Genomic DNA, 24,479 nt, shown 5'->3' with positions numbered 1-24,479 from the left:
ACTCCGTAATAGAAACCAAAGAAACATTAGTTTAATTTTGAATCTTTTTGGTTGTAGTAAACGAAAGCCATCAAAATGGCTAAAATGTTTCCTTTTAACTGAACTTGCATGCTATAAACATATGAAAGAAAGTTCAGCTTACGATTCAGAGCAAAGAAGGAAATCAATCAACGTCGACTTTTAATTACTGTGCATTTATAATCCAACATATGTCAATTACTTGCTGTTATGGTGGCAGCTTAGTACTCCAATTTTTTTTGTGTTGAATGTTTATGTCAATAAAGTAGAGTAATTTTTGGGTATCGGGTATGAGTTTTTAATTGGATATCATGTTATAGGTTGAATTTTAATTAATTAGGGGATAGTTTAAAATATACTAATAAATGTGCCCCTTTGTTAAAATGAAAGATATATTTGTATCAAAGTATAATAGCAGTGGTATATTTAGACTCAAAGTATAACAATAGAGGTATATTTGGAACCAAAATATAACGAGGGATATATTTGTCCATTTTTCAATAGTATATGGATATATTTGGTCCTACTCCGTTCATACTATTCTACTCACACTGTATATTTGGATTTGACCGGTTTGGGTTTGACCCGTTTGTCTTGGAGCAAGTAAATTGTTGATGAGTATTTGTTACTATTATTTATGTTTTCGCAACTATCGAGCAAATTCATATCTTTCTGACTCTAAGATTCACATTTTCCTGTCCTCTCAAATCCAAAGCTTATGGCCTCACATACTCTTCAGAGAGTGTCCTAATTTTAAAAAAATATCATATCTTTCTCACGACTAGATCCGCAATTCTATGTTAATCATTAGGCTCTGATTGTCACATGTAATACTTCCAAGAATATATTGTATTTTTCGTTGTTTGGATCAAAATCATGATATTCCAAGATCATAATTTTAATCGGGACTAGAATTTGGATAACTTATCTCATCTTCTAAATGGATAAGTTATAGTGTTAAGATTTGGTATAAAAATAATACCAATTTTAGTTAATATGTTCAATGAAATAAGAAACAAATTTAATCTTAAAGTTTATATCGGAATAATCCACCTAATTCCTTAAACCAAATGATATCTAAGTTCTAACTGGCGACAGTGTTTCAATTTTAAAAATTGTATGGGTATAGGAATGGGGTTGGGATTAGCTCGAGACTCCAGTACTTAAACCTCGAATACTTTTCAATGCACCTTTTGATTTAAGCCACGTGTGCACTAGTATTTTGAAGGCTTGATGGCAGCCACGTTACACCTTCTTCTCATAATTAATTTATACAAGAGCATGTCATCAAGGATAAAATTGAAAGCTTAAAAGTTAAATAACTTTCAAATATAAAAATGAGTTACTCCACCATTTTTAAAACAGATAAAAAAAGACTGAAACAAATGGTGTAATAATTACGACACAGAGCCTCAAAAAATGTTCTTCGACAAATTTTTCTTTTTGGTTGTTGCGGAGGAATAACACTTACTCCAAAATGCACAGGTAAATCGAAATAACTGTTGAAACAGTGACTTCTGCTGCCAATAGTACAGCAGTTAGCAGTAATGTTATGAAATGGATGCATAAGATACAAGAATGGGGCCTTTTCCACATCCCTGTGAAGTATCGCTTGTATGTTTCTAAATTCTTAAGACGTACAAGTAAATAATTGCTCGAGTGGAGGAATCTCCCGATTTAGCAAGTGCCTATCGTCTTAAATTAAAAGAGGCATATGATACAGATGATAAACAGTCGACCAAATTTAGCAGATTATTGGGTGATGATTGGAGAAGTCGAAAAACACTGCTGAAAACCTTGTGCTTCGAATGTATTGATTTGTTTTACGAGGAGTCTGGAGAGCAAAAGCTCTAGTATGATGACCATCAATGCTTACAAACACGCTTGTATGAAGTAACTAGTCATATTCTCCTTCCTTCCCCTTCCCTCATGTTTTCATGAAAATATTTTTCGGGAAAATGTTTTCGGTATTTAGTTGGTGAATAGAAAATATATTACAGAAATCATATGGCTCGACTACAAGTCAAACTTAAACCAAACTGAAAAGTAGAATGTAGTTTCAAAATATAAATGGTTTGATACGGCTTGGAATGTACTCAAACCGTGCTTTTCCAGTTTGGTTAATTCTCCCAAACTATATCAGTAAAAACTATGCACGCCAAGAGCATTTTTTTTACAATTAAAGAAACTCATGAGTTCACGCCAGACGCCAGCACAAGTTTAGCAGGTCCATTACAAAGAAAAGAAATCTACTATACACAGATTTACGTAAGTCAAATGCCCCTGGCAGAATTAATTTCTAGGTCAATAAATACACTAATATGCAGAAGCAACAACCAAGTAATCAAATGGGTCATAAGCAAGTGCACGAGGAATTCACACGTACGCCATTCCATAGAGGCCATCAGACAATTGTTTTAAGAAAAATCAATTAATAACGAAAAGAATGAGCCAGTTTACCTCTTTGAGGCATTAAGGTCACTGTCAATGCATGAAATCAAATAAATCAGAGTAACTTTGGTCCTAAACCTAAAAAAAAAATGAAAAAATCAAATTTACAAATCTAAACGGTGCTTTTCATTTTCTGTTGGCGACAGAGAATTGCAAGTACAAAAGGAGAAGCACTGGAGAAAATTTGGAAGCTGCTGCAAACTTTGCCTCTATAAGATAAAACTAATACCTGTGGGAAGTATGCTGTCGTAAAGTATGCCCCAAATCTTGCATTCCAAGGTTATGCTCCACCCAACTAGGAGTACTTCTGAACTCATCTTCCCTGCTTGCTACACCTGCAATGCACATGCTATTTTTTGAGTTGTTTCCTGTGTATTCCCAGCCACTTCTTATCCGAAGCCAGGGAGGTGCTAATTTTGAATTATTGTACTTTTGCTTCCTAAAGTATCTCCTTCCCGAGTTACAAGAGTCACTAGCTCGTTTAGAGCCAAGTTGGTATCCAGTGCCATCCTGAGGCTGGTCTGCTCCAGATACGCTTGGAGGATTTTGAGCCAAGTGACCAGGAGAAGAAGTATGGCAATCTTGTCCAGTATTTTGAGGTAGTTCACTGATTGCCCCCAGATTAGCAGCAGAAGGCACAGATTCTCTTCTATCACGGGGATATGGAGGCAAAGGAGGAAAAGGCTGGAAAGGTATTCCTGGGGCAACAGTCCAAGCATCAAATATTCCTTTTTGAGGAGACCTAAATTGCTGCACCTCAGAAAATGGAATTCCATAAGAGACAGGCAATCGTGAAATGAACCGCTGCTGCAAGTTCCCCGTAATGACTGGCTGTGGATGTTCTCTGCATCTACGTTCTTCGGGACTACAAATAGCTGCTGAAGACGCATCAGATAAAACCCTACAAGCCTCAACCGGGAATAAAAATCCAGGAGGGAATTCATAACCAGGGGGAGCGTCATCATCTAGGACCTGCCTTCTGTCATCATCTACATTGCTCTCATTTCTTGGATCTGGCTTTTCTTCAGCCTCTTGATCCCACCGACTTTTATGCTTGCGTTTCCTTGGCCTAGAGGCTGCCCCGATATCAGAACATGAAGCAGAGGAGCCATCAGGCACACAAGCATCTGCTTGAACAGATGAAACTGTTGAATGGCAGGTATTCTGAGCTGCTTCCGAAGGTTTACCACCCAAATCGCACCATTGATTTTGTGATGCTAGACACCTATTGTAAGGTGAACCAGAATGCATGTTGATTCGGCTGTCATCTCTGTCAATGCAGCTTCTGTTCCTGAGAGGTCTGCATAACCACCTATCTCTAAAGTTCCTTGCAATTTGATGAACCTGACATGCAGTAAATCACATGAATACTTTGTCACCTAATGGTTCTGATAAAGAAAATTTCTAAACAAAGTAATTAACAGGAAAAGACTCCTGCAATCAGGCTACAGATATAAATCAAAACATAGAATCAACAATAAAAACATAACAAGAATGTGAAAAATCTATTGCAATGGGTAAAAGAAAAAAAGGAACAGAAGCATGCACATAAGGTCGAGAAAAAGCAGTAAGAATAAAGTGCATGCAACCTTTGTCCGGCAACACTAGTATATAGCATACTAACCTTCGTGGATAAGACCATAGAGCTAGCCCAAATAGCACCTCCCTTACCAAGTTCTATCAAGCTAATTTAAGTTTAATGGCTAAGATCAGCAGAAAATTGTATTTCATTCCCAACTATAAGATGATAGACCCAGGTCAAACAATCCTTTATCCAGACTAGCTCTTTCTTCTATCAATCAGTCAAGTAGTGATCTTTTCGGGCACGTTGCACACTCTTTTAACCCAGGGCTACCTCCTTCCTTCCTTCCTTCCTTCCTTCCTGTCTTACGAGGGTAATTAAGATGCTAGTCTCTTACTTACCCATCATCCCCAAATGTAGTTAATTTGAAATTGGAAAATCAGTAGCCTAAATCATTTATAGCAAGATTAAAACAAGCACGATGACAGCTTTCCTCATGCATCTACACAACATCAAGCAACAAGCACAAACAGAACTGCAGGTTCTTTTTTGTTTTTTGCTTTTTGAGAATGAACAGAACTGCGAGTTCTTTTTTATTTTTTTTTGAGAAGGAACAGAACTGCGAGATAACTATGAAGCATTTCAATTTCATACCAATATGAAATTTCAACTCTTTTTAAGAATCAATTAAATGCAGATATTTTGCTGGAACAATTAAAAGGCAAAAGAATGGGATTCTACAACCACTTGATGGAAACAAAAGACCTGCATGGTAACCAGAATGGATCACCTGTTTGTCTTTGTGCTCTGTCAATCCCAAAATTGAGTCCCTAAAGCTGCAGAGCCAAAAACAACACTTTCAGAAGTAATTTAGAATCTGGGGTTATCACTTGCAAAGGCATAGTATAAACGTGACTTTTAGAGAATTACAACAAGCAAAAGCAGTTTAAAAATTTGACGGGCGCCACATAAGACGGAACATACAATCTTAAGTAGTCAGTCAGCATTTGGAGAGATGTTATTGCCATTATAGTCAGGAAACACGTGTCATAGCTGTCATCAAATTCAGTAACACTACACGTGGTACATTGTTCTAGAGCAAAGTAATGAACCAAGCATGCATGCAGGAAATTAAAGCAAGTTGCAGGAAAAAGTAGATACAAAAATAGAGTGGAGGAGAGTGTTGGAATGTTAATTCTAAAGTTCGATATTGCGCATTGAACGAAAAAATATGTGGTCGTTAGGTTGACGGACAAGTGTGAAAACAGTGGTAGGAAATATAGAGCAGTCCCATAACTGTGGGATTACACCAGGAATCAGCATTGAGCCCGTGCTTGTTTACCCTAGTTATGGAGCTAACAAACAGTATACAATGGGACAAAGTAACGACAACATAAGTACGAGCCTCCAATCATTAAGAACACTGAAAGGCTTTACGAAGGGATGATCGAGAGTTGACCAAGTTTGATCGGTGTTTACCAAGATTTTACCAATGTTAACCGTGAGTTGACCAAGACATGACCACCACTAGAGTTTCCGGGATGAGTCAAGCCTGGTCCCACTAGCCTCACGTCTTTTTTAATTATGTTAGGGATTTTATTATTTTAAAGTACTTGAACTTGAGCCCCAGCCAATTGTTTAGCTAGTAGTATAAATAGGAGTAATGTAGGGTTTTACCAGATTTGGATGAAATATTTATAAAGAACTCTCTTGAGAGAGCATCCCTTTGTGTTAATATCCTTTACCTGTTTAATTGAACCTCTCTTAAATTCTTCTTGCAAGTATTCATGTATGAGTTCAATTTCTCTTCCCCTTGAATTATTTCCCGTAGTAAAATTGCTAGTTAGTAGGTTCAGCTTACTTGCTTGGGTTGACTGGTTGCTTCTTCTATTAAATTCTATCCTTTCTTTCTTATTTTATCTCTATCTTCTCATTTCTTTCTAGTTGTTGCTTTAATTGTTTGATTTCCCATATTCTTTCCATCGTCACGAGGGATTAGTAGTCTGGAATATCATAAAAGTTCATTGCGAATAAAACAAATGTAATATACTCATCATATATGGATACGAGATGAAATTCATGCAGCTCTTCCCCGATTTAGAAATTAAAAAAAAACAAAATCAAGTTTCAAATCCACATTTTTAGAACTTCCAATATGGTGGCATATTGATATTGCAGTTGTGCAACCTTTGTTTCTTTTAGATGAAATGTGCAACCTTTGTTTCTGCTACCATTTTTTTTCCTTCTCTTAAACAACTAATGTAAAAGAGTTCCACTTCTGTAGTTTCTAATCTACCATTCGCATATTTTTTTGGTCTTTACACTGTAATTCATATTTGGGTTTCACATTCGAGTTGCTTTATTAGATCCTTATCACTGCACAAAAAAAGAAATTATACCTGGACGTCATATGGAGGCATTAAACCCACTCAGATTATCAGAATAAAAGTTGAAAATATTATACATAAGTAACATGTGATAACATCTGCTAACCTCTCAACTCCAGCTCTGGACGCGTCTCCATTAATGTGCTCAGGAGAAAGGATGTCTCTTACAGCTAGATACTCTAAAACCTGTAAAGTACAGTTGACATTGTAAAACCAGCTTAGTAAGATAGCAATGACAAACAACAGGGTGTGCTAGGTATATCAAGAGAACCCTGCACTGAAAATGTATAGCCAACAGAAGATCTCACGCAAGGAAAAAATGGGTACAACAAAAAAAAAAAAAAAAAAAAGTGAGTAAAGAAGCCACTAATACATTGCTGAATTACATATTGACGTACGTCTCACTGAAATTTTCTGGTACAGCATCTTATTGACAAGAAAGACAGTGTTCTTACCCATTTAGATCACCACCCAATTTGCTGCTTTTGTTAAGACTCTTTTGTTAGTTAAAGGCAAAATTTTGAAAGGAGCAAATGTTACCTCTATATACCTAATGAGACTTTGTGAAGATTTTGAATCTCCAAGGCCAGAAAGGACGAGGAGAAGATTACTAATAGATTTAGATGTGACATTGTATTTTATGTTCTTCTTACCAGTGTTGGAAACTACTTCACATTGGTTTTATCCGTCGTCTAACCGTTCAATGATTTGAATATATTGTTACTGATCTTAGAATGGATAAAATACATAGAGTATATCTGGTGTTTCATGTTTATTTAGTATATTATATGTATATTATCCTACTCGTTTAGTGACATCATAATGTCAGACTGTAGGCATATTGTCCATGCTACTCGGCTTTGATCTTTGAACTTAAACTCACAGTGCATGAAATGATCAATAACTTGCCATATGCTTTTTTTTTCTTTTTGGCAAACTTAACTACAGTGATTATTGCACTTACATGTTAGCTAGTTGAGACCTTTTTTCCATTACCTGTTAGCTATTTAATATGTGTTTATACACAAATATGTTTGAGTGACACATTAAGACGCTGTGTAGTGAATAAATAATTTGTCAGTTAAAAAACTTCTGGCTCAAGAATATGCAGATCATGATTAGCTGGTGGTAAAACTGACATTTTCTGATATACCTCTCAAATTCTGGTACTTTCAGGCTAACTACTCAATCACTAGAGTAGAAGTATAGGACTATAGAATTACTACATTACCTTAAGCAACTTTCTGAGAATTGGGATCTTATTGAACTCCCTCCTGTATCGTTTCATTATGTTGTGTAACATCTGTAGACCTACCAGCAAAACAAACACAGATCCAACAATCGGTATATTTGAAAATCGGAAAAGCTAAAACATGCAATAAGCACCAATTTATTACCATTCTTGTTCATAATATCCATCAAAACTGTGCGTGACTTTGTTTTCAAGATCGCATCAAGGATCATAGAAAGTTCCCGGTTACTGCTAACAAATAAATGCACAAATTAAAAACTATAAAAATAAGAAGTAGCAGCAGCTAGGAATTCAACTCCTAGCACTACAAAGAGTCAGAGGCGAGCCATTTGTTACCTCTGGATAGCTTCACCATTACAGCCATCCCCTGAAGCAGCAGTTAAAAGGAGGAGCTTCAAGTAACACCTTGACGCATCCTGCTCCAAGAAAAGAGAAAACTAATAACTGAAACAAAATTGTAGAGTGCCGTGGAATCAGCATGCACGCATTTACACATATGGCAAAAGTTGAAAAAAAAAAGGAATGCTTCAGAATATTATAGTAGAACTATTAAAATCTAAATGGAGAGGTTACTAAGGTCAAGGCCGAGTTAAGAAACTGGAAATGCCTCAGAAAATCAAAATAGGACCATGAAAATGTAAATGGAAACATTACTAAGCCGGGGCTACATTATGTGCCCAGCAATGAACCCTTGCTACAACCCACTGTATGGACTCCCAGCCCTCCCTTTCACCAACGTTTTGGCCTATTCCCTTTTGATGAATTAACACCAAAGTGCAGTAGAAGAAAGGTAAAAAAAGAGGGGAGCATTCCCACAAACCAGCACAATGAATAATCACAAATCACCAAGCAAGAAATAAAAGAAAGAAATGCAGATTATATCTTGTAGCTTTTAACTAGTCACCTTGCGTTTGCTTATTCCACCATTATGATCCAGCAACTCATTCAGTTTCTCTTCAACTGCAAATTCAGGTAAAAAAGATAATGCAAAAGTACTCCACAATCTGCAGATTCCACAAAATGATAACGATGACATACCTGCTTCAAAATGGCCATGTAAGGAGCCATCCGGTGGTTTCTTGAATTTAGGTTGTGAAACTTGCAACATGCTGTCCACATCAGGCAGGGGTCTGGAATTCACAGCATTATTCCTCTGTTTCACCTTCTTCACTAAAGATGATTCACGCGAAGTTTTCACAAAAGGACAGGGTTTTAAGGGATCATGTGTCTCTCGCCCATTGCTGGATTTTGACTTTCTCAAAGACTTGCTAACCACTGCATCAAGAGAAGTTACCTCAAATTCCTGTGTGGAAGAGAAAGAGTTCTTTGATACTTCGCCAGCTACTGAGCACTCTTTTGTCACTCCAGACATGGTTTCACATGTATCCTTCAATGACAAAGAAGTCTCTACAGGTTGAACAGAAGAATGAGACATACACTCTGAGGCTTCCAGTGCCACAGATGTTTCGGCAATTAAAGATGATGCAGGAGACCCATCAGGGAAGTTTTCGCTTTCTTCTCTAGCATTCAAGCTAACAACAGCAACGGAGTTACCCAAATTAACATTTTCTAGACCCATGATACTGTTCATATGTGTTTGATGGGAAGTATCCTGATTTCCAGCAAAAGATTCATCCACTGTATTTTTGTTTTTAGGTGGTTTCCCTTGAATTTTAATTTCAGCAACATTAATAGCACTTGTAGCACATATACTGCTGTCTTGTTTATGATTCATGTCAGCATCCCCATGCAGCATGACAGGTTCAGGATACTCATCATCCGAATCATCCTGAACAATCACTTCTGCATTTAGCGGGTCACCACCTATATAGCCCCGACAATGAGGTGAGCCACAGACACACCTTTTTAACTGCAGCCCCGAAGACTCGGACATAATTGTAGTCAAATGTCACCTCTTCGCCCTGATAATAGGATCCAAAGCACAGTGATCTATTAAGCCAAGAATTGATTCCATTCAATAGTCATACAGGCAGCTTATAGATTCTATAGTAGACTGAAGGCTGGACACCAAATAAATTATTGCAATCCACAATAAAAACGGGAAGTAAACCTTGATTGCAGTCCACAATAAAAACAGGAAGCAAATCTTGAAACTGAAAGCATGTCCTAGAATTTTTTTTATTATTATTGTTAAGGAATGTCCTAGAAGTTGTTGAGGTCCAGTAACTTTTCTGCATTTAATTTACGCTTTGAACAGAGCCTAGTTTGCAAGTTCTTTAAGCTCCATCCGATTTATGTATTTAGTAATACTCTTTTGATATTTATGCATTTAGTGATATCATGGAGAACCTGTTCCCTATTAACGACTTGAAGCAATTCTTCAGATCTGACAATAAGCAAATTATGTGAGGAAAAATTAATATTACCAAAGTTTGAAAACTCTTTTACTCTATGCATTTTAGCATCTATACGGCATATCAAATAAATCACCGGGAGTGCAACCCATACACACCACTGGATAGTGGACACAAGATCCACAGCAATAGCAAAGACCCTCCCTAAAAATTAAAAGAGGTTCTAACAATTCCAAAAATTGCACTTCACCTAGCAAATGTTAATCCCTAAAAGAATTTCCAATCAGCACATCACATTTTAAAGCGTGTTTGACATTAAGAACAAAAAAGAAATTGCTTTTGAAAAAGCAATTGTTTATATATTTTGTCGTTTTGATTAGCTAGTTTCCAAAAAGAATAAAAATCAATTCTCTCACATCAAACGCAAAAAATCCTCCCAAAATTAAATTCTTAATTCATAAATTAAGACAAAGAACAAAACGGAAGAGACACATATACACAATATTTTGTTTTTCAGTCCAGAGAGTAGTTGTGAGTGTGTATTGTTTACATCTCTCTTTTGGCATAACGTATGCCATGTAGTAGCACATGCTAGCCAGCACTAAGGTCAGATCATAGCAGCCCCAACCTCACCTCCAAACTTTTGAAATCACTAGCAGCAACCACCGAAGTACTTATCACAGTTCATGATTTGATGATTGCAACAAAAACATCAGTTACAATTTTCGCTATATGTTATGTTGATGTTTATGAAATAGTCAAAACCAAGTAATATGGACTACAATAGGAAAAAAGACTTTACCTTCTTGATGTCCCTTAAAGCAAAGAGTCCAATGCAGACCTCACCATTCACCATCCACTGTTCAGCAAATGAAAGAAAGTTGTGTCACACCATTAATACTATTGAAGCATGCACTCAATATAAACAAGTTGAGAGAACTAGGTGTGAAACTATATCAAGCATTTTCTGCTGAAAATAATTGGTGGGAGAGGAAGGGGGGGAGCTCGGTGTGATTTTAGCCCAATGAACAAGGGATCTCGATGCACAGGTTTAGGTGCATCTATAAGCGATGAAGCTACTTCCTATTTCTAAATACCTCTAGTATTGAAATAATAAGATGCAAAATCAAAACTGATAATTGGGTGGACATAGATAGCTTATCCTAAAATAATAAAAGAAAACGGCCATATTCTCAGATAATACAGTGGCCAACGACCGAGGTAAGATAACACTAACTGAGAAAATCTTGCAAATTTTCTAATTCAACCCCAACATAAAGATGATTGCGTCAGGCTTAAAACTTATCTTTGTTATGTAGTTTGCAAGTGATGGCATTTTTACTAATTTAGCCTTACCTAAGACAGAGCTGTGACCATATCTAGGACTTTAATACATATCCAGTCCACAAAAGAACCAATTCAACACTTTTGATCACTTGTATACATTATTGGGCAAACAACTAAGCTGCAGTAACTATTTATAATGTTTTAAGGCAATAAGCAGCTGCACTTCATTGAAACCGTTTATCACAACTTCCATTTTTTTATCAGTGAAAAGCCAGAGGTAGATGTACTTTTGAAGAAGTGAGCCCAAACGTTGAGTTAAAGATTACTTCTTGTTGAATTTGAGATCCTATACGGAAAAATGTAGCTGCAATTAACTTGTAGAGCAGCAAACCACATGGTTTCCAAAATGTTTTGAATTGCCATGAGAATCAAATTCCGCTTAAAGGAGAGCTTACATCTTGAGGCAAACCACAAAGAAAGCAAGAGGAATATGATGGAATAAACTGACCATGAGTTTTGAGTTACAACAGATAAAAGGAGCGAAACTTCCTTATTTAAAAAAAAAAAAGGAGCGAAACAATCGCAAAATTTGGGGTTAACATAGAATGACTAATCAAAATCCTTCGACAAAGAATATAACGTGCCCTACCTTGACCCAATTTATGTGGCAAACTAGACTTTTGAAAGAACGTAATCATGTTGTCTCAGTTTATGTGGAAAACTAGACTTTTAAAAGAATGCAACTGTGCCCTCCCTTCGTCCAAATTTAAGTGGCAAATTAGACATTTGAAAGGATATCTAAATATTTCAAAAATCTAAAGATTGTAGCAGATAAAATTTTTATTTAGTTTTTGATTGTTCACGTTCATTTTTAAAGTTGAAGGAATTCACAACAAAACTGATAATTTGACCTCAAAATCCAAACTGTCTCATATGAAAGGGTTCAGATTAGAGTACATTTTATCATCTAGCAGCTTCTAGTGTATTTCCTACTGTGAAGAAGAGTGTCATGATGACGCAATGCTTTCCAAAATTCATCTGTCTCATCTCACTTCCTCTGCCATGTCAGCATTTCATGCACCATATTCACTACCTCTGACATATAAGCCTGATCTATGATCCATTTGTGCCCAAAAAGATCACAATAGTTTTAACGCCAAAGCAAGTGCAACAGCCTTCTGATCTTTACCATGACTAAGAAACTATTATTATACGTAATTGAAAAATTCTTGAGTAAGCAATAATTGCTGAAAATGTACATTGTTCAGGGAACTAAAAAACTAATACAATTTAAAAAAGCAAAAGAGACTCCACATTCAAGGCCGCAAAATTACAATGAAAGGGTAACAAAATCTCAAGGGAGAACACAAACTACACAATAACATGAAATGGGCAAAGTATAATGAAAGGATAAGGAATTTCTTCTCTGTGCACAAATTCCTCAGTAAAAAAGATTCAATTTTTAGTAAGTTCAATTGAATTGGAATGGGAATTTTTTGAAGTAAATGTGAAGTGCAGTTGCCTAGCACATTTACCTTTTCGGTACGACAATTAGGGTCACAGCTATGGTTGATAAAACGGCCCAAATTCCCCTTAGCACAGGCATCAATTACCTGAAAATGAGGCATAAAAAGGACATTACCCAACAAGGTGAGAGAAAACAGAAAGATTAAAGAGTCCATAACATACACCGAGTCATTACAAAAATGGATTATGGGCTGTAGAATGATAGCGGTTTAAAATTGATACACATACCAAACATTCATCTCCTTCATACTATAAATCTGTCTACATCAAATACCTAACATTAAGATGAAACTTAATATCTATTAATTAGACATATCAAGGAAAACTGTAATACCTCACTGCCGTTAAGTGTCATGAAATAAAAATGCTTATGACCCTTCAATGCGTACTCCCTTTGCCGTGCCTCGTAAGCATGCATATCCAGCACCTATGAAATTTTAAAATTTAAGGCTAAAATATTTCAGTAATGCAACGCAAATCATGCATAGATACATGTCATACGCATGAAGAGGAAACCTGTAGAAATCAAATGACAAATTTCTAGACAATCTTTTGATAAAAATAAAACAAGGATCAATGACACTAATGGTAAAATGAGGTGAATTTGGATCAAACTTACACCTATGTCAGGCATTCTCTACTACTTTTCTTTTTGATTTTTAACATACTTCTGATAAATTCACCTCAAAACCAGGTCTAACCAGCTCCCAGGGAAGTGATAAAGTCGCCATCCGCAAGATGAAGGTGTTGCATCAAGAGCAAGTAGCTTATATAGACAATTGGACATTTGAACTAAAGGAAATGCATCAACCAATAGAGGTTTAACTTCTTTCTAACGGTATGTGTTATGTTGAACTGAAAAGATTTTTAAGAGAGATTCATAGTTGGAGCAAGCCATTGTGGTGATGAGAGAAGGATAAGAGAGATGGAATCTATTAGAAAGCGAACAATGGTAGGAGATATTCCTTCTTCAAGGAAAGAATAGACAACCTACGAGTACCAGAATACCAATAAATATTCATAGCAGAGAGAGAATTAATGGTTTACATGATTTCTGAATGAGGTATCCTGCAAAGGGCCCCCACCTCAAACCATGATATGGGAAGTTCAAGCAACTAGGGTGCAAAGTGGGAAAGGCCACTATGTAACTCCTGGGAAGGGCGGTTAGGAAGTGAGGCTTACCATAACAAATAGCTCAAATAGACAATTGGACATTTGAACTAAAGGAAATGCATCAACCGATAGAGGTTTTACTTCTTCCTAATGGTATGTGATATGTTTAACTGAAAAGATTTTAAAGAGAGATTCATAGTTGGAGCAAGCCATTGTGGTGATGAGGGAAGGATAAGAGAGATGGAATCTATTAGAAAGCGAACAATGGTAGGATATATTCCTTCTTCAACGAAAGAATAGACAACTTACGAGTACCAGAATACCAACAATAAATATTCATAGCAGAGAGGGAATTAATGGTTTACATGATTCCTGAATGAGGTATCCTGGAAAGGGCCCTCCACCTCAAACCATGATGTTGGAAGTTCAAGTAACGAAGGAGCAAAGTGGGAAAAGCCACTATGTAACTCCTGGGAAGGGCGGATCGGAAGTGAGGCTTACCATAACAAATAAAATAAATTTCTGAATGAGCTATGCTGGCACCAAGTTTGATGAGGAAAACTGAGTAGTGTGAGCAACTGCAAAAATGCAATAAGTACGGGTTGATGTAAACTAATTGTATATCAAGACAGGAAGGCCATAGAATAAGTGGAAGAGGAAAGCCTCATATCCAAATATGGATAGTCAATCCGGGAGAAGAAGTTATGAGGAACTTTCTGAGTTGTAGATAGATGGCCTAAACAAGAGTCAAGAAGTGAAATATGTCCCAACCAGCCCTCAAAGATAAATTATGGGCAAGATAGATAGATAGGAAAATAGCCAGAAACAATTAAAGACTCGGTCTCTAAAACGCTCCTTGAATCATATATTATTGGAGTTCAATGGTAGGAAGTTCAGAGAATTCTTGGGTTACAATAATGCAACACTGTTCGAACTACAGTTGAGTCAAGTAGGTAATAACACCAAAAATTATCAGCAAACAGAGGAATAATTAAGTTGGTGACCCCTTGGTTACATTATCCTTTCTCTTTTCGAAAACAGTAGTGTAGCAGAGTTTGATAGGTTCAAATCAGAATTCATAAAGGGCCATAATATCTCAGGGATGAAGGCAGATTGTTTAAACTTTAAAGGTGTCCTTATAACTGGAAAGACACCAAAACAAAAAAGAACAGTACAAAGATGACTACAGTGAAGGATGTGCAAAATGAATGGGGAAATTGGAAGATGATTCTCAACTCTCAAGGAACTAAAAGAATTTGGGAACAACAGCACAGGAGTAGGAATAAAGCATTATTGTGGCATTAATCACCAACAGCTGTGAAGGGGCATGCCTGGCCACAAAGATCTGAGTTGACACAAATGAGACAAGCAATTAGCCTCAAACACTGAGAGGTAGCATCTTAAGGAGGGCGGGAAAGTGTTGAGGATATTGTGATTAAATAAAGCAAGAAGCATGAGCCTAATATGACAATCAACAGACACTAGCAGGAACGTAATGATAAAGAGATTCTAAAGAAAAGGGAACAAGCCCAAAAGCATAACTTGAACCAAAAGAATTGAAATTTGGAGTGACTTATGATACTAGAAAGTCCAAAAGTATAGTTTTGACGTAAATTTATAGAAGTGAAATCGTGTAAAGGGAGCAAAGGTGTTCTGTTCTCTGAAGAAAAATCAGGGTACTGTTGTTTTCTAGGCAAATGGGTTTTGATGTAAATTTGATGCCTATGGGTTCCACCTCAAGTTGGTGATTTTCCCAAAAAAAAAAAATTAGTTACTACTAGCAAGGTCATCTCCTAACTTTCAGTCTCTTTTCACAGAACAGTACCTGCCGAGTGGTGGGATTGGGATAAACAGAATAAAGTTTTGGTATTATTTAGGTTAATGTAGGAAAACAATGTCTATGGTTCCAAGCATTCCATCCACAGTCCACTTCCCCTAACTCCCACAACTCTGTCCAAACTTTGTAGAGAAGATATCTCACCTCCCCGACGTATTCAATAAGAAACTGCCCTTCATATACATCTTCAAGCAGCTGCAGGCCATAACCCTTCTTTCCACATTTAAAGCACTTCAGTTTAGCATAGTTGCGTTTCTGGAACTGCAAGCAGTATATGATAGAGATGATACAATCTGCATAGTAGAAGCAATATACAAGAAAAAGTAACCCTTTGCAAGTTCAAGAACCTGTTGATTTGAACAGAATTCTCCACAAGGACAAGTCCCTTTAACGCACTCTATATTGAGCATCCGGTTCAGGCATCCATCTCCACAGCCCATTCGACCATCTGAAGGTGGCTTGCAATGGCAGACCATGATCTAACAGGTAAGGACAACAAAAGGAAATAGAAGTTACTGAAGGAAGTAAATTAGTTTCTGTTACCTCAAGCACATTAGAAATCATAAGTTGATTGTAGATGAACACGGAAATACTTGAAGAAGCAGCAGTTCACAAAGAAATAAGTAGGGACAACGGAAGGTACCCTTACGAGATGCTAGCCCAACATAGCACCAGCCATGGGCATGGTTTGCATCTTGTAAACATTGCATATATCATTTGATATCTAATTCTACAAACGATTTGCTGCTTTAAAAATTTCTGAAGAATCTCCATTCTCCTCAAAATTGAGCTTATATCAATGGAGAGTTTAAAATATATTTACTTTTTCTTTCCGACTTAAAAATTAAAATATATTTACTTCACCCATCTAAAAATGCTTTAGTTAACAACTTAACATAACATAAGTCCATTTCTTTGTTTTAGCTCCCAGGGGTTAGTTCAATTGGCAAAGGTTGAGGGACTTGTGTCTAGGTCGCAGGTTCGAGCTCTGCGCCAAGCGAACTAACTCGGCTATTTAAATGGAGAAGAGTAGAGGAGCAGTCCCATCATCTCCGAGTTATGAAGGCTGCGGTTGGCCCAAAGGATTAGTTCCAGACGGATTTCTTGGTCAAAAATTAAAGTCCCTTTTTTTTTTTAGAAGTTAATTTACTGCTCTAACTATTAATGGAGAACCTGTAGGCTTTTTATCATCAGAATGGACAAGAAGCCCTTCTAGAAACATCATTGAAGGGAACCCCAGAAGAACCAGATGATCCTTCCTTCTCAACAAACAACAATTCCTTCCTTCACAACAAACAATGATTTCCTTTCATTTTACCGCAAAAATCTACTTCACATAAATAATATATCCACTTAGTGTCACAGCCAGGTTGAAAATGTCAGCTCATAGACATTGAAACCATGGTGGATAGGGCAAATCACCAATAGATTACAACAAGAAAGATCCAAAGTAAAAACACCAATTAGTTGTCTAGAGGAACCACGAGTTACTCAAACACAGCATTTCTTCCACGGGATGTACCTGAATGTCTCATTGTAACCAACACCGAAAATGTGATATTTATGAATCAACTTCTTCGAGTGAGATTTCATTTTTTATGGCAAAAGCCTTCAATCAAGAATAAGTAACAAGTTTATTTTCAATAAACGAAAAAATCAGGTGACCAAACTTTTAGAAGCTTTTTTTTGCTAACGAATTTTAAATTCAGTGAATTTTTTTGTCTAAAACCACTGCAATTCTAAGGCCTTTATCCTCCTCTTCTTTTTATTCTTCAAGATGTACACCAGTGTATATAAGGCAATAATGCAGACTAGATCAGGCATCCACCTCATCAACAGTTTGATTTTTGCGGTTGCGATGCAAAAACATGTTTGACTTGATCCGAGACCAAGATGATTGATGGGACACTGTAACAAACATAAAGAAGGAAAATAATCAGATCAGTGCAAGTCTACCCCGAGAACATGTACCCAAAGTTTCATAACAACAATCATTAGATACCAAGTGGATTTTTTTGTCCTGATCCATTCGAACTCAAGTGCACACGAGAAACATCTTCCTCATCTGATATTTCCAGCTCAGCATTAATTTCTGAATTTGACTTCTCTTGGGGAAATGAGCAATCAGCAAAAGCTTTATCCAGATTATCCATACATGTCCTTTAACATTGATAGAAGAACTGTAAGCCATCAAAACTCTTGTAAACCAAAAAAAAAACATTATGCTTTCAAAATCACAAGAGTTTCCATCTCAATTACTGACACCTCAAATACTAAATCGCCACCCTCACCACCCCCCACCCCCCCCCCCCCCCGGGGTCAAATACTAAATCGAGATTATCACACACACACACACGGGGGTGTGAAAAAGCATTTATCATCCTGACTTATAGAGCTAACAGTCATCTGATGCTTAGTTTTAATAGACCCACTTAGTTTTGAGGAAGCAAATATCAAACCAAACCATCACCTGAGCGTTCCGACACCAAATGGGAAGAATTTTGGATGCACTCAAATTAGAACTTTTTACAAGTCAATAAACAAGAAACGGTAGATCTTCCATTATTTAAAAATATAGTTACCTTATCAAAAAATTAAGCCAATAAACAAGAGAAAGGACAATATGAAAGACACAATAAGTTGCCTAATTTGGGCATAAAGAATGCCGCCTCAGGATTTTGTAGTCAGAAATATAGCATGTCACCACTTACAATGATCTCCACATACTAAACCTTTCATTGTGTGGCAAGTGGCAACTTATCTCGGAGATAGTTTTGGTCTTCACAATTTGATCAATTAAAACAAGAAATGAGTACGATGCACCTTCATCAGGATTTAATATAATCAGCTATTCATGAATAAGATGCACAAAATGAATTTCTTTTAAGAATCTGAATTTCGTACAACAAAACCTTAAATACTTCGCATATACAAAATTGGAATGACAGTGTCATTTATCAAAATAAAAAGAAGAAGATAAGCCCCACTTCCCACGGACTAGTTCTCACGACGAATGATATGTTGCTTTTTCCTTTTACACCTTTTATTTCTGAGAGGACAATGTTAATTCCACAAAAAGAAAGTTCATTTCGTAGACCAACAACTAGAATGTTTAGCTATCTGAGTGCTCAAGTACACCAATAAAGCAAGAAACCTCACTTGGCCTAGATAATAAGACTACACACAAACTATTGTTAGGGTCCTCGGGGAAATTGCAAAGCAATGGCTGTTAGTCATATTTAATTTTTTTTTAGCTGTTAGTCATATTAAACTATTCGCAGCTCCAAAGGAAATGATCTATGTTTCTTTCTTATCTCCCCCATAAAACTTGATTTTTTCATTAAATGGAAAAGTTTTCTCTTTCTAATACTTCACGCTAATACAAAAGCATTATTCCCTTTGTACCATTTTGTATGACACCATTTGACTGGCACAAGTTTAAGATCTTAATTTGATGTGTGTGTACATACATATACATGTGTGTGATACATATACACACAGACATTTATATACAAGTGTGTGGGTGTATTGATAACAGAGAAATCCGTGGTTTCCAGCTTTGAAACTTGGTGGATAATCGATCCACCCTCTTTTTTTTTATAAGGTTATTTGGTTCACACCTGGTTTCCGACTCGTGATGCGGTGCCTATCACACATCTCGTGTTGTACTAACTAAACCACTGAAACCAAAACCCTGATTTGATGTATATATTACATTAGTGATAGCGGAGTAAAAACTTAAAGTTGGTAAATGAAAAGTTAGTTTAATAAAGAAAAACATCCCATCAAAGTCAAGAATTGAAATACATTAGTGGATTCGAATCCTTAAAAGTTGTGTAAGAATAGAAGAGTGTTAAATATTTTGGGTCACAAAATGAGAAGAGTGTCAATTTTTTAGAAGAGTGTCATATAAACTGGAAAGGAAGGAGTGCCAGCGCTTTTACAGTGCTCTAAGTAAACCCCACAAATTACAGAAAATACAAAAAATACCTAACATGCAGATGACTTAGTGCTTAAGACAACAAAAAAATTAATTAACATTTTCAATCTGAGCATGCTTAGTTTAGAGCATACAGAATCACCCTAGCATCTAATAACATAAGGGAGGCTGACTTTTATGGTGACTCACAGAAGCAACGGATTGCCAATCCCAAGAAGGCATATCTTGCAAGGATCATCTTACTAGTTTTTTTGAGTTACAGTAGGAAAATATAATGCATGCATAAACACATAAAAACGCATATGCACGCACACACACACGAAGAGACGCATAAAGAGGAAGAGTGATCTAGCCATAGTCCACCAAGAAAAGGCTGTTCCTTCAGCTGTCAAAATAAAGGAAAACCAAATCCTTTCACAGTGCTGAATTTCTATGCACATGCAGTCAACTAACAGGAAACATAAAAGTATACTATTAGTACATTTGTAATTCAGAGATTGGATGAGCATATCACATACCATCTGCAGTTTGTTACTTCTATTTGATCAGCAAGGAAGGAAGGTATACGCCTCCATTTATGGCAATCATCACACTGCACCCAAGCATTTCTTGGTGGCAAGAGACGCTCGCCTACCTCAGTCGGCAGAATGTCCAAGTTCGAAATGCCTCCACCTAAAATTTTCTTTTCAGAGCCAATTTGTCCAAGCCCAGATGGTGTTCCATTTTCTACGACATTAGTTAATATAGTCACAAAATACTTCAATCTACCTAGGTTAGCCTTACATAACTTGAAAAAAAAAAGCTCAATATACTATTACGTGTATCATCCGACAATACCTGTTCCTGTGTGCTGTCTCACTTCACATAAGCCCTTAGCAAGGTCACTTTTGTGCTTCACTTCATGCATAATGTCTTCCTTTTCTTTGTTCTCCTTCTTTTTACAACCTCTTCTTTTTGACGGCTTTGGGACTTCTGACCTGCTCTTTCCTGATACCTTTGGTCTTCCCTCTTTAGAAACTTTTCGCTCATCAGGAGAGGATACCAGTTTCTCTGACAACCCTGACTCCGGAGACTCAGTGCCAAGACTAGAACAATGATTGCCCTCTAGATCACTTTCCAGCTTTGAGGAAGCACAGGAGATTCCCAAGCCTGACATTCCTGAACAATGTAACAGTTCTCCTGAAAATATCTCATTGCTGAACATGTTACCCGTTCCATTTCCAGCTGTAGTTAAAACAGAAGTATCACAACAACTAGAACCATCCCTTTGTTTTTCTCCCTGCATGATATTCCAGAATACTTGTGCATTGCTCATACTTTCTGGACTAAGCAAATCTTTCACACCACAGTTGGAAACCTTTGGGAGCATATATTTTTTCCTTTCTTTTTTACTGATCTTCTCATGCATCAAAATTGGAGCATCCCCAGGAGCAGCACATGGCTTAGACAAAGTCAAATCATGCAAGTCGTCTGGAACATTGACTGGTGTATCAGGAATCAGGTTGATGACTTCTGAATCAGGTGAAGTTCCAGGATCTGAAAACCTGTTACCGATCGATCCTCCCTCCTGGGAAAGTGACTCATCATGGCAAACTAAAGTCTTAGCAGCTGTATCTTGAACTGCGTTCTTTCCAGGTTGGCATCCATCTGATAAAGAAACATAGTCATTATCCGAATTTCCATTGCAACCATGGAGCTGCATATCCAACAACTCCTCCCCCAACCTATCATCAACTTTGCTGGCAATTTTAGGCAGTTTTTTAAGTTCTTCTACAGTAGTACAATTTTTGTTAGTATCATTATCAATAAGAGGAATAACATCCATCAGGCAACGGTGACCAAATTTAACCTTCAAGGAGATAGGTCCAGTTGGTATGAAGCGTTTACCCTTCGATTTCCGTGACTTTCGATCAATCTGATTCTCACCATGCTTCTCATTTCGCCTACTACCCTTAGTTGCTGTTCTTATATTTTTCTGCTCCCCCGAAGTTATCTCAAGCCTGATATTATGTTCAAAAGATTGCACCATATTTTCTAGCAAACCCCAAACTGAAGAACGAGCTTGTTTACTGAAATAGCTTCTTCTCTTTCTTGTAATCTTCAAGGAACTAAGATCTATGGATGCCTTTTTATTGGCTATTCTCCTACCACTTGTTGCTGGTACTGTAGCCAGATTCTGGCTTAACTTGATGTTGCGCCCACTCCTTCTCCGAGGGGCAATACATACATTGACAGGGCATTCACTTTCAGAGGCATTATCACTTTTTACAGTATGTTTGCTTTTATCATCCATCTTACGGGACAACGCCTCAGTTATGCTAATTGAGTCAAAAGCATTCACAAGAACATCAGTTTCTGAAACATCAAGTCCAACCATTCTCTGAGGCACATCATCATCTTTTATCTCAAAGGGTTGAGGTGATTGCAAAGAGACAGATAAGTTTCCGGTCGTGCAATTGGGATTCATGGCAGATGAACTCTGCCCGAACTCGCAGACATCGTCTCCTATTGATATCTGAGAAGCCATATCAACAGTTTAACAGCAACGTTCAAAGAAAGCATAGGCCTCAACGAAAACTCCTTATACCAGCACAAGAACTAACTGCCATGTAAAGATACATGTCTCAGAAATTCGTTGCAGTAATCTATAAGAGCAAATGGTAGTTATTTTAATTAAAAAATGCATAATCTTCATCAAACAAACATTGAAGCAAATAAATACAGAAAAAGGTGAACTGGAATTACAGAGCAATTCCCCACACATTCATTAGGGGGGAAATGCTATAACATGGACAAAAAACTGATCACCATAAACAAAGATGTCAGAAAACATAGCTCTGAAGTCTATTGGAGCTTAACAAACTGCCAGGCATGAGAAGGAAGTGAACATTATTCCATTTTCTTTTTTTCTTATATTTAACCTACTACTACATTGCATTTTTGCAGCAGAGTTATGGGTCTATTCCATGTTTTATATGTCGTGACTGCCACCTTGCAGTGGTGGATGTCATCGCAAGTTGGATGACAAGCAATCGGAGGTCAGAAAGAGAAGAGTTGTGGAAGATTGCTCATGTTTACAGGTTTTGATTGATAAAGGAGAAAGAAGTAAGAGAATTTTTTTAAGGTGTAAAAAACTCCATGTGGAACGTAAAGAGCTTCCTTTAGCTACATTTATACTTTTGGCCCAGAAAGTATGTTGCCCTATTGAATAGATAGTTGGTTAAATCTCGTGGAGTTTGATGTAAAACCGTACTTTGGTTTGTGTCACTAGCTTGGAGAGACATAAATGAAATATTATTCTGGATTATCCAATGAGCCCTGTGCATCCACGTGCTTAAGGAAGTTTTATCAATTAAACAGTACATGACCGAATATTTCCAAATCTGCTAAAGATTAATTAAGATTATGCAGCCCAACTCTTTCCATAACCCACTAAACCTAATTTACTGCTGAAATATTCCACACAAGCACATATAAGTACAATTTAAACTTTTATTTTGTTCTACACATATTTTGGTGTGTAACAATGGACGGAGCTGGGATTAAGACTACGGGAGACCAGGGTTTAAATCCTGGCAGAGTCATATAAGCTGGGTGATTTCTTCCTATCTACCTAAGCCTTGATGGCAGATAGTCGTGGAGCCAGAAATTTTAACAAGCGGATTAGAAAACATTTGCGACTTAAGCAATTATTGAACTACCTTCCTTGTGTCAATTGTCAAGAGGATACAAAAGCTCATATAGATATGAAAATGAAAAAAATTATACTCTATTTGTGCAGTACTATTTTGGGATTCAATGGAACCTCCTTCCTTGACTATGGCTCCGCCATAGGTGGCAGAGTTACCCACTACTTGTATGGAAGAGAGGATGATCACTTGCTGCATTGAGCTAGAAAAACCGCAACACAAGAAAACCCAAATAAATGCTTAGTTTTCAAACTGCAGCTTTAATGCAAGACACAGATAACATATGTCTGCACAGAGAAAACTGAAAAAGTAACGGCGTCCCGTTTTCTGCCAGAAAATTCCAAAAGCGAAAGAGTAGATAAAAGAAAAAAACCCTAAACAGCTAACATTTAGCAGTGCATCAAAATCCCTAAAATCAAAGCTCAAACACCAATGCAGATACATACATATATCCACCTCGTTGGCACAAAATCAAACAAAATTAAATTACAAGAAAAGAACAATCAACATAAAGATCATACCTGGTGGTGAATTTGATGAAACTTCACGAATAGTAGGAAGACCAATTTCAAGGAATATATGTACATAAGTGTACGTCTGTAGTTTTAGAGAGAGAAATTGGATTATTTTTTTTAGAGAGAGAATAGAGAAATCGCTTGGCGGTAGTCAGCAAACGGTTTTTATAAAGAGTTGTTTGAGAAAGAGAAAGAGAAAGGGCTCCGATGGGAACTCATTGGAGATTTTCCTCTTTTCTTCTTTTCTTCTTTTTTTCTTTTTTGTTTTGTTTCCGACTATTATTAGTATTTGGGCTGTTTAGTTTTGGTGTCTCATTAGTTTCTTAATTTTCTTAACATAAAATTTAGACATTTAACAATTATACATCAAAGTATTATAAATTGCACGTAATTTTTAATTTTAATAAGAGTATTTTAGAAATATGAACAAAATTAATTGATTCATTAAATAATATTACTGCCATATAAAAAAAACAAATAAAGTAATAGCTAAAGCTTTAACATAAGTACTTACAATAGATTATATTACTTTTAAGTCTTGTATGTCCTTTAAGCTTTTGATATATTTATTAAGAAAATTATGTGATACCATTAATTGTAAAAATATTTAACTAATATCCTTCTAT

At 36.7% G+C, this 24,479-nt stretch overlaps 1 protein-coding gene across 1 annotated transcript; it reads right to left on the bottom strand.

The window, feature by feature from the left end:
* Nucleotides 1-2,433: 2,433 nt before the first annotated feature.
* On the bottom strand, nucleotides 2,434-24,040 carry LOC107811600 (histone-lysine N-methyltransferase ASHH2-like). Its single transcript, XM_075243793.1, is given in 19 exon segments — nucleotides 2,434-3,813; nucleotides 4,782-4,827; nucleotides 6,485-6,564; nucleotides 7,610-7,689; nucleotides 7,776-7,858; nucleotides 7,967-8,046; nucleotides 8,535-8,590; nucleotides 8,669-9,497; nucleotides 9,499-9,552; nucleotides 10,748-10,804; nucleotides 12,768-12,845; nucleotides 13,094-13,186; nucleotides 15,854-15,970; nucleotides 16,057-16,188; nucleotides 17,538-17,617; nucleotides 17,712-17,869; nucleotides 20,168-20,375; nucleotides 20,487-22,164; nucleotides 23,860-24,040. Coding segments are annotated over 19 exon segments (5,097 nt in total). The 5' UTR covers nucleotides 23,926-24,040; the 3' UTR covers nucleotides 2,434-2,691.
* Between the last annotated feature and the right edge of the window lie 439 nt (nucleotides 24,041-24,479).

Source organism: Nicotiana tabacum, chromosome 22 (assembly GCF_000715075.1).
Source record: "Nicotiana tabacum cultivar K326 chromosome 22, ASM71507v2, whole genome shotgun sequence".
NCBI lineage: Eukaryota > Viridiplantae > Streptophyta > Magnoliopsida > Solanales > Solanaceae > Nicotiana > Nicotiana tabacum.
The sequence above is the reverse complement of the archived record's forward strand: the minus strand, read 5'-3'. Positions and strand labels throughout refer to the sequence as shown.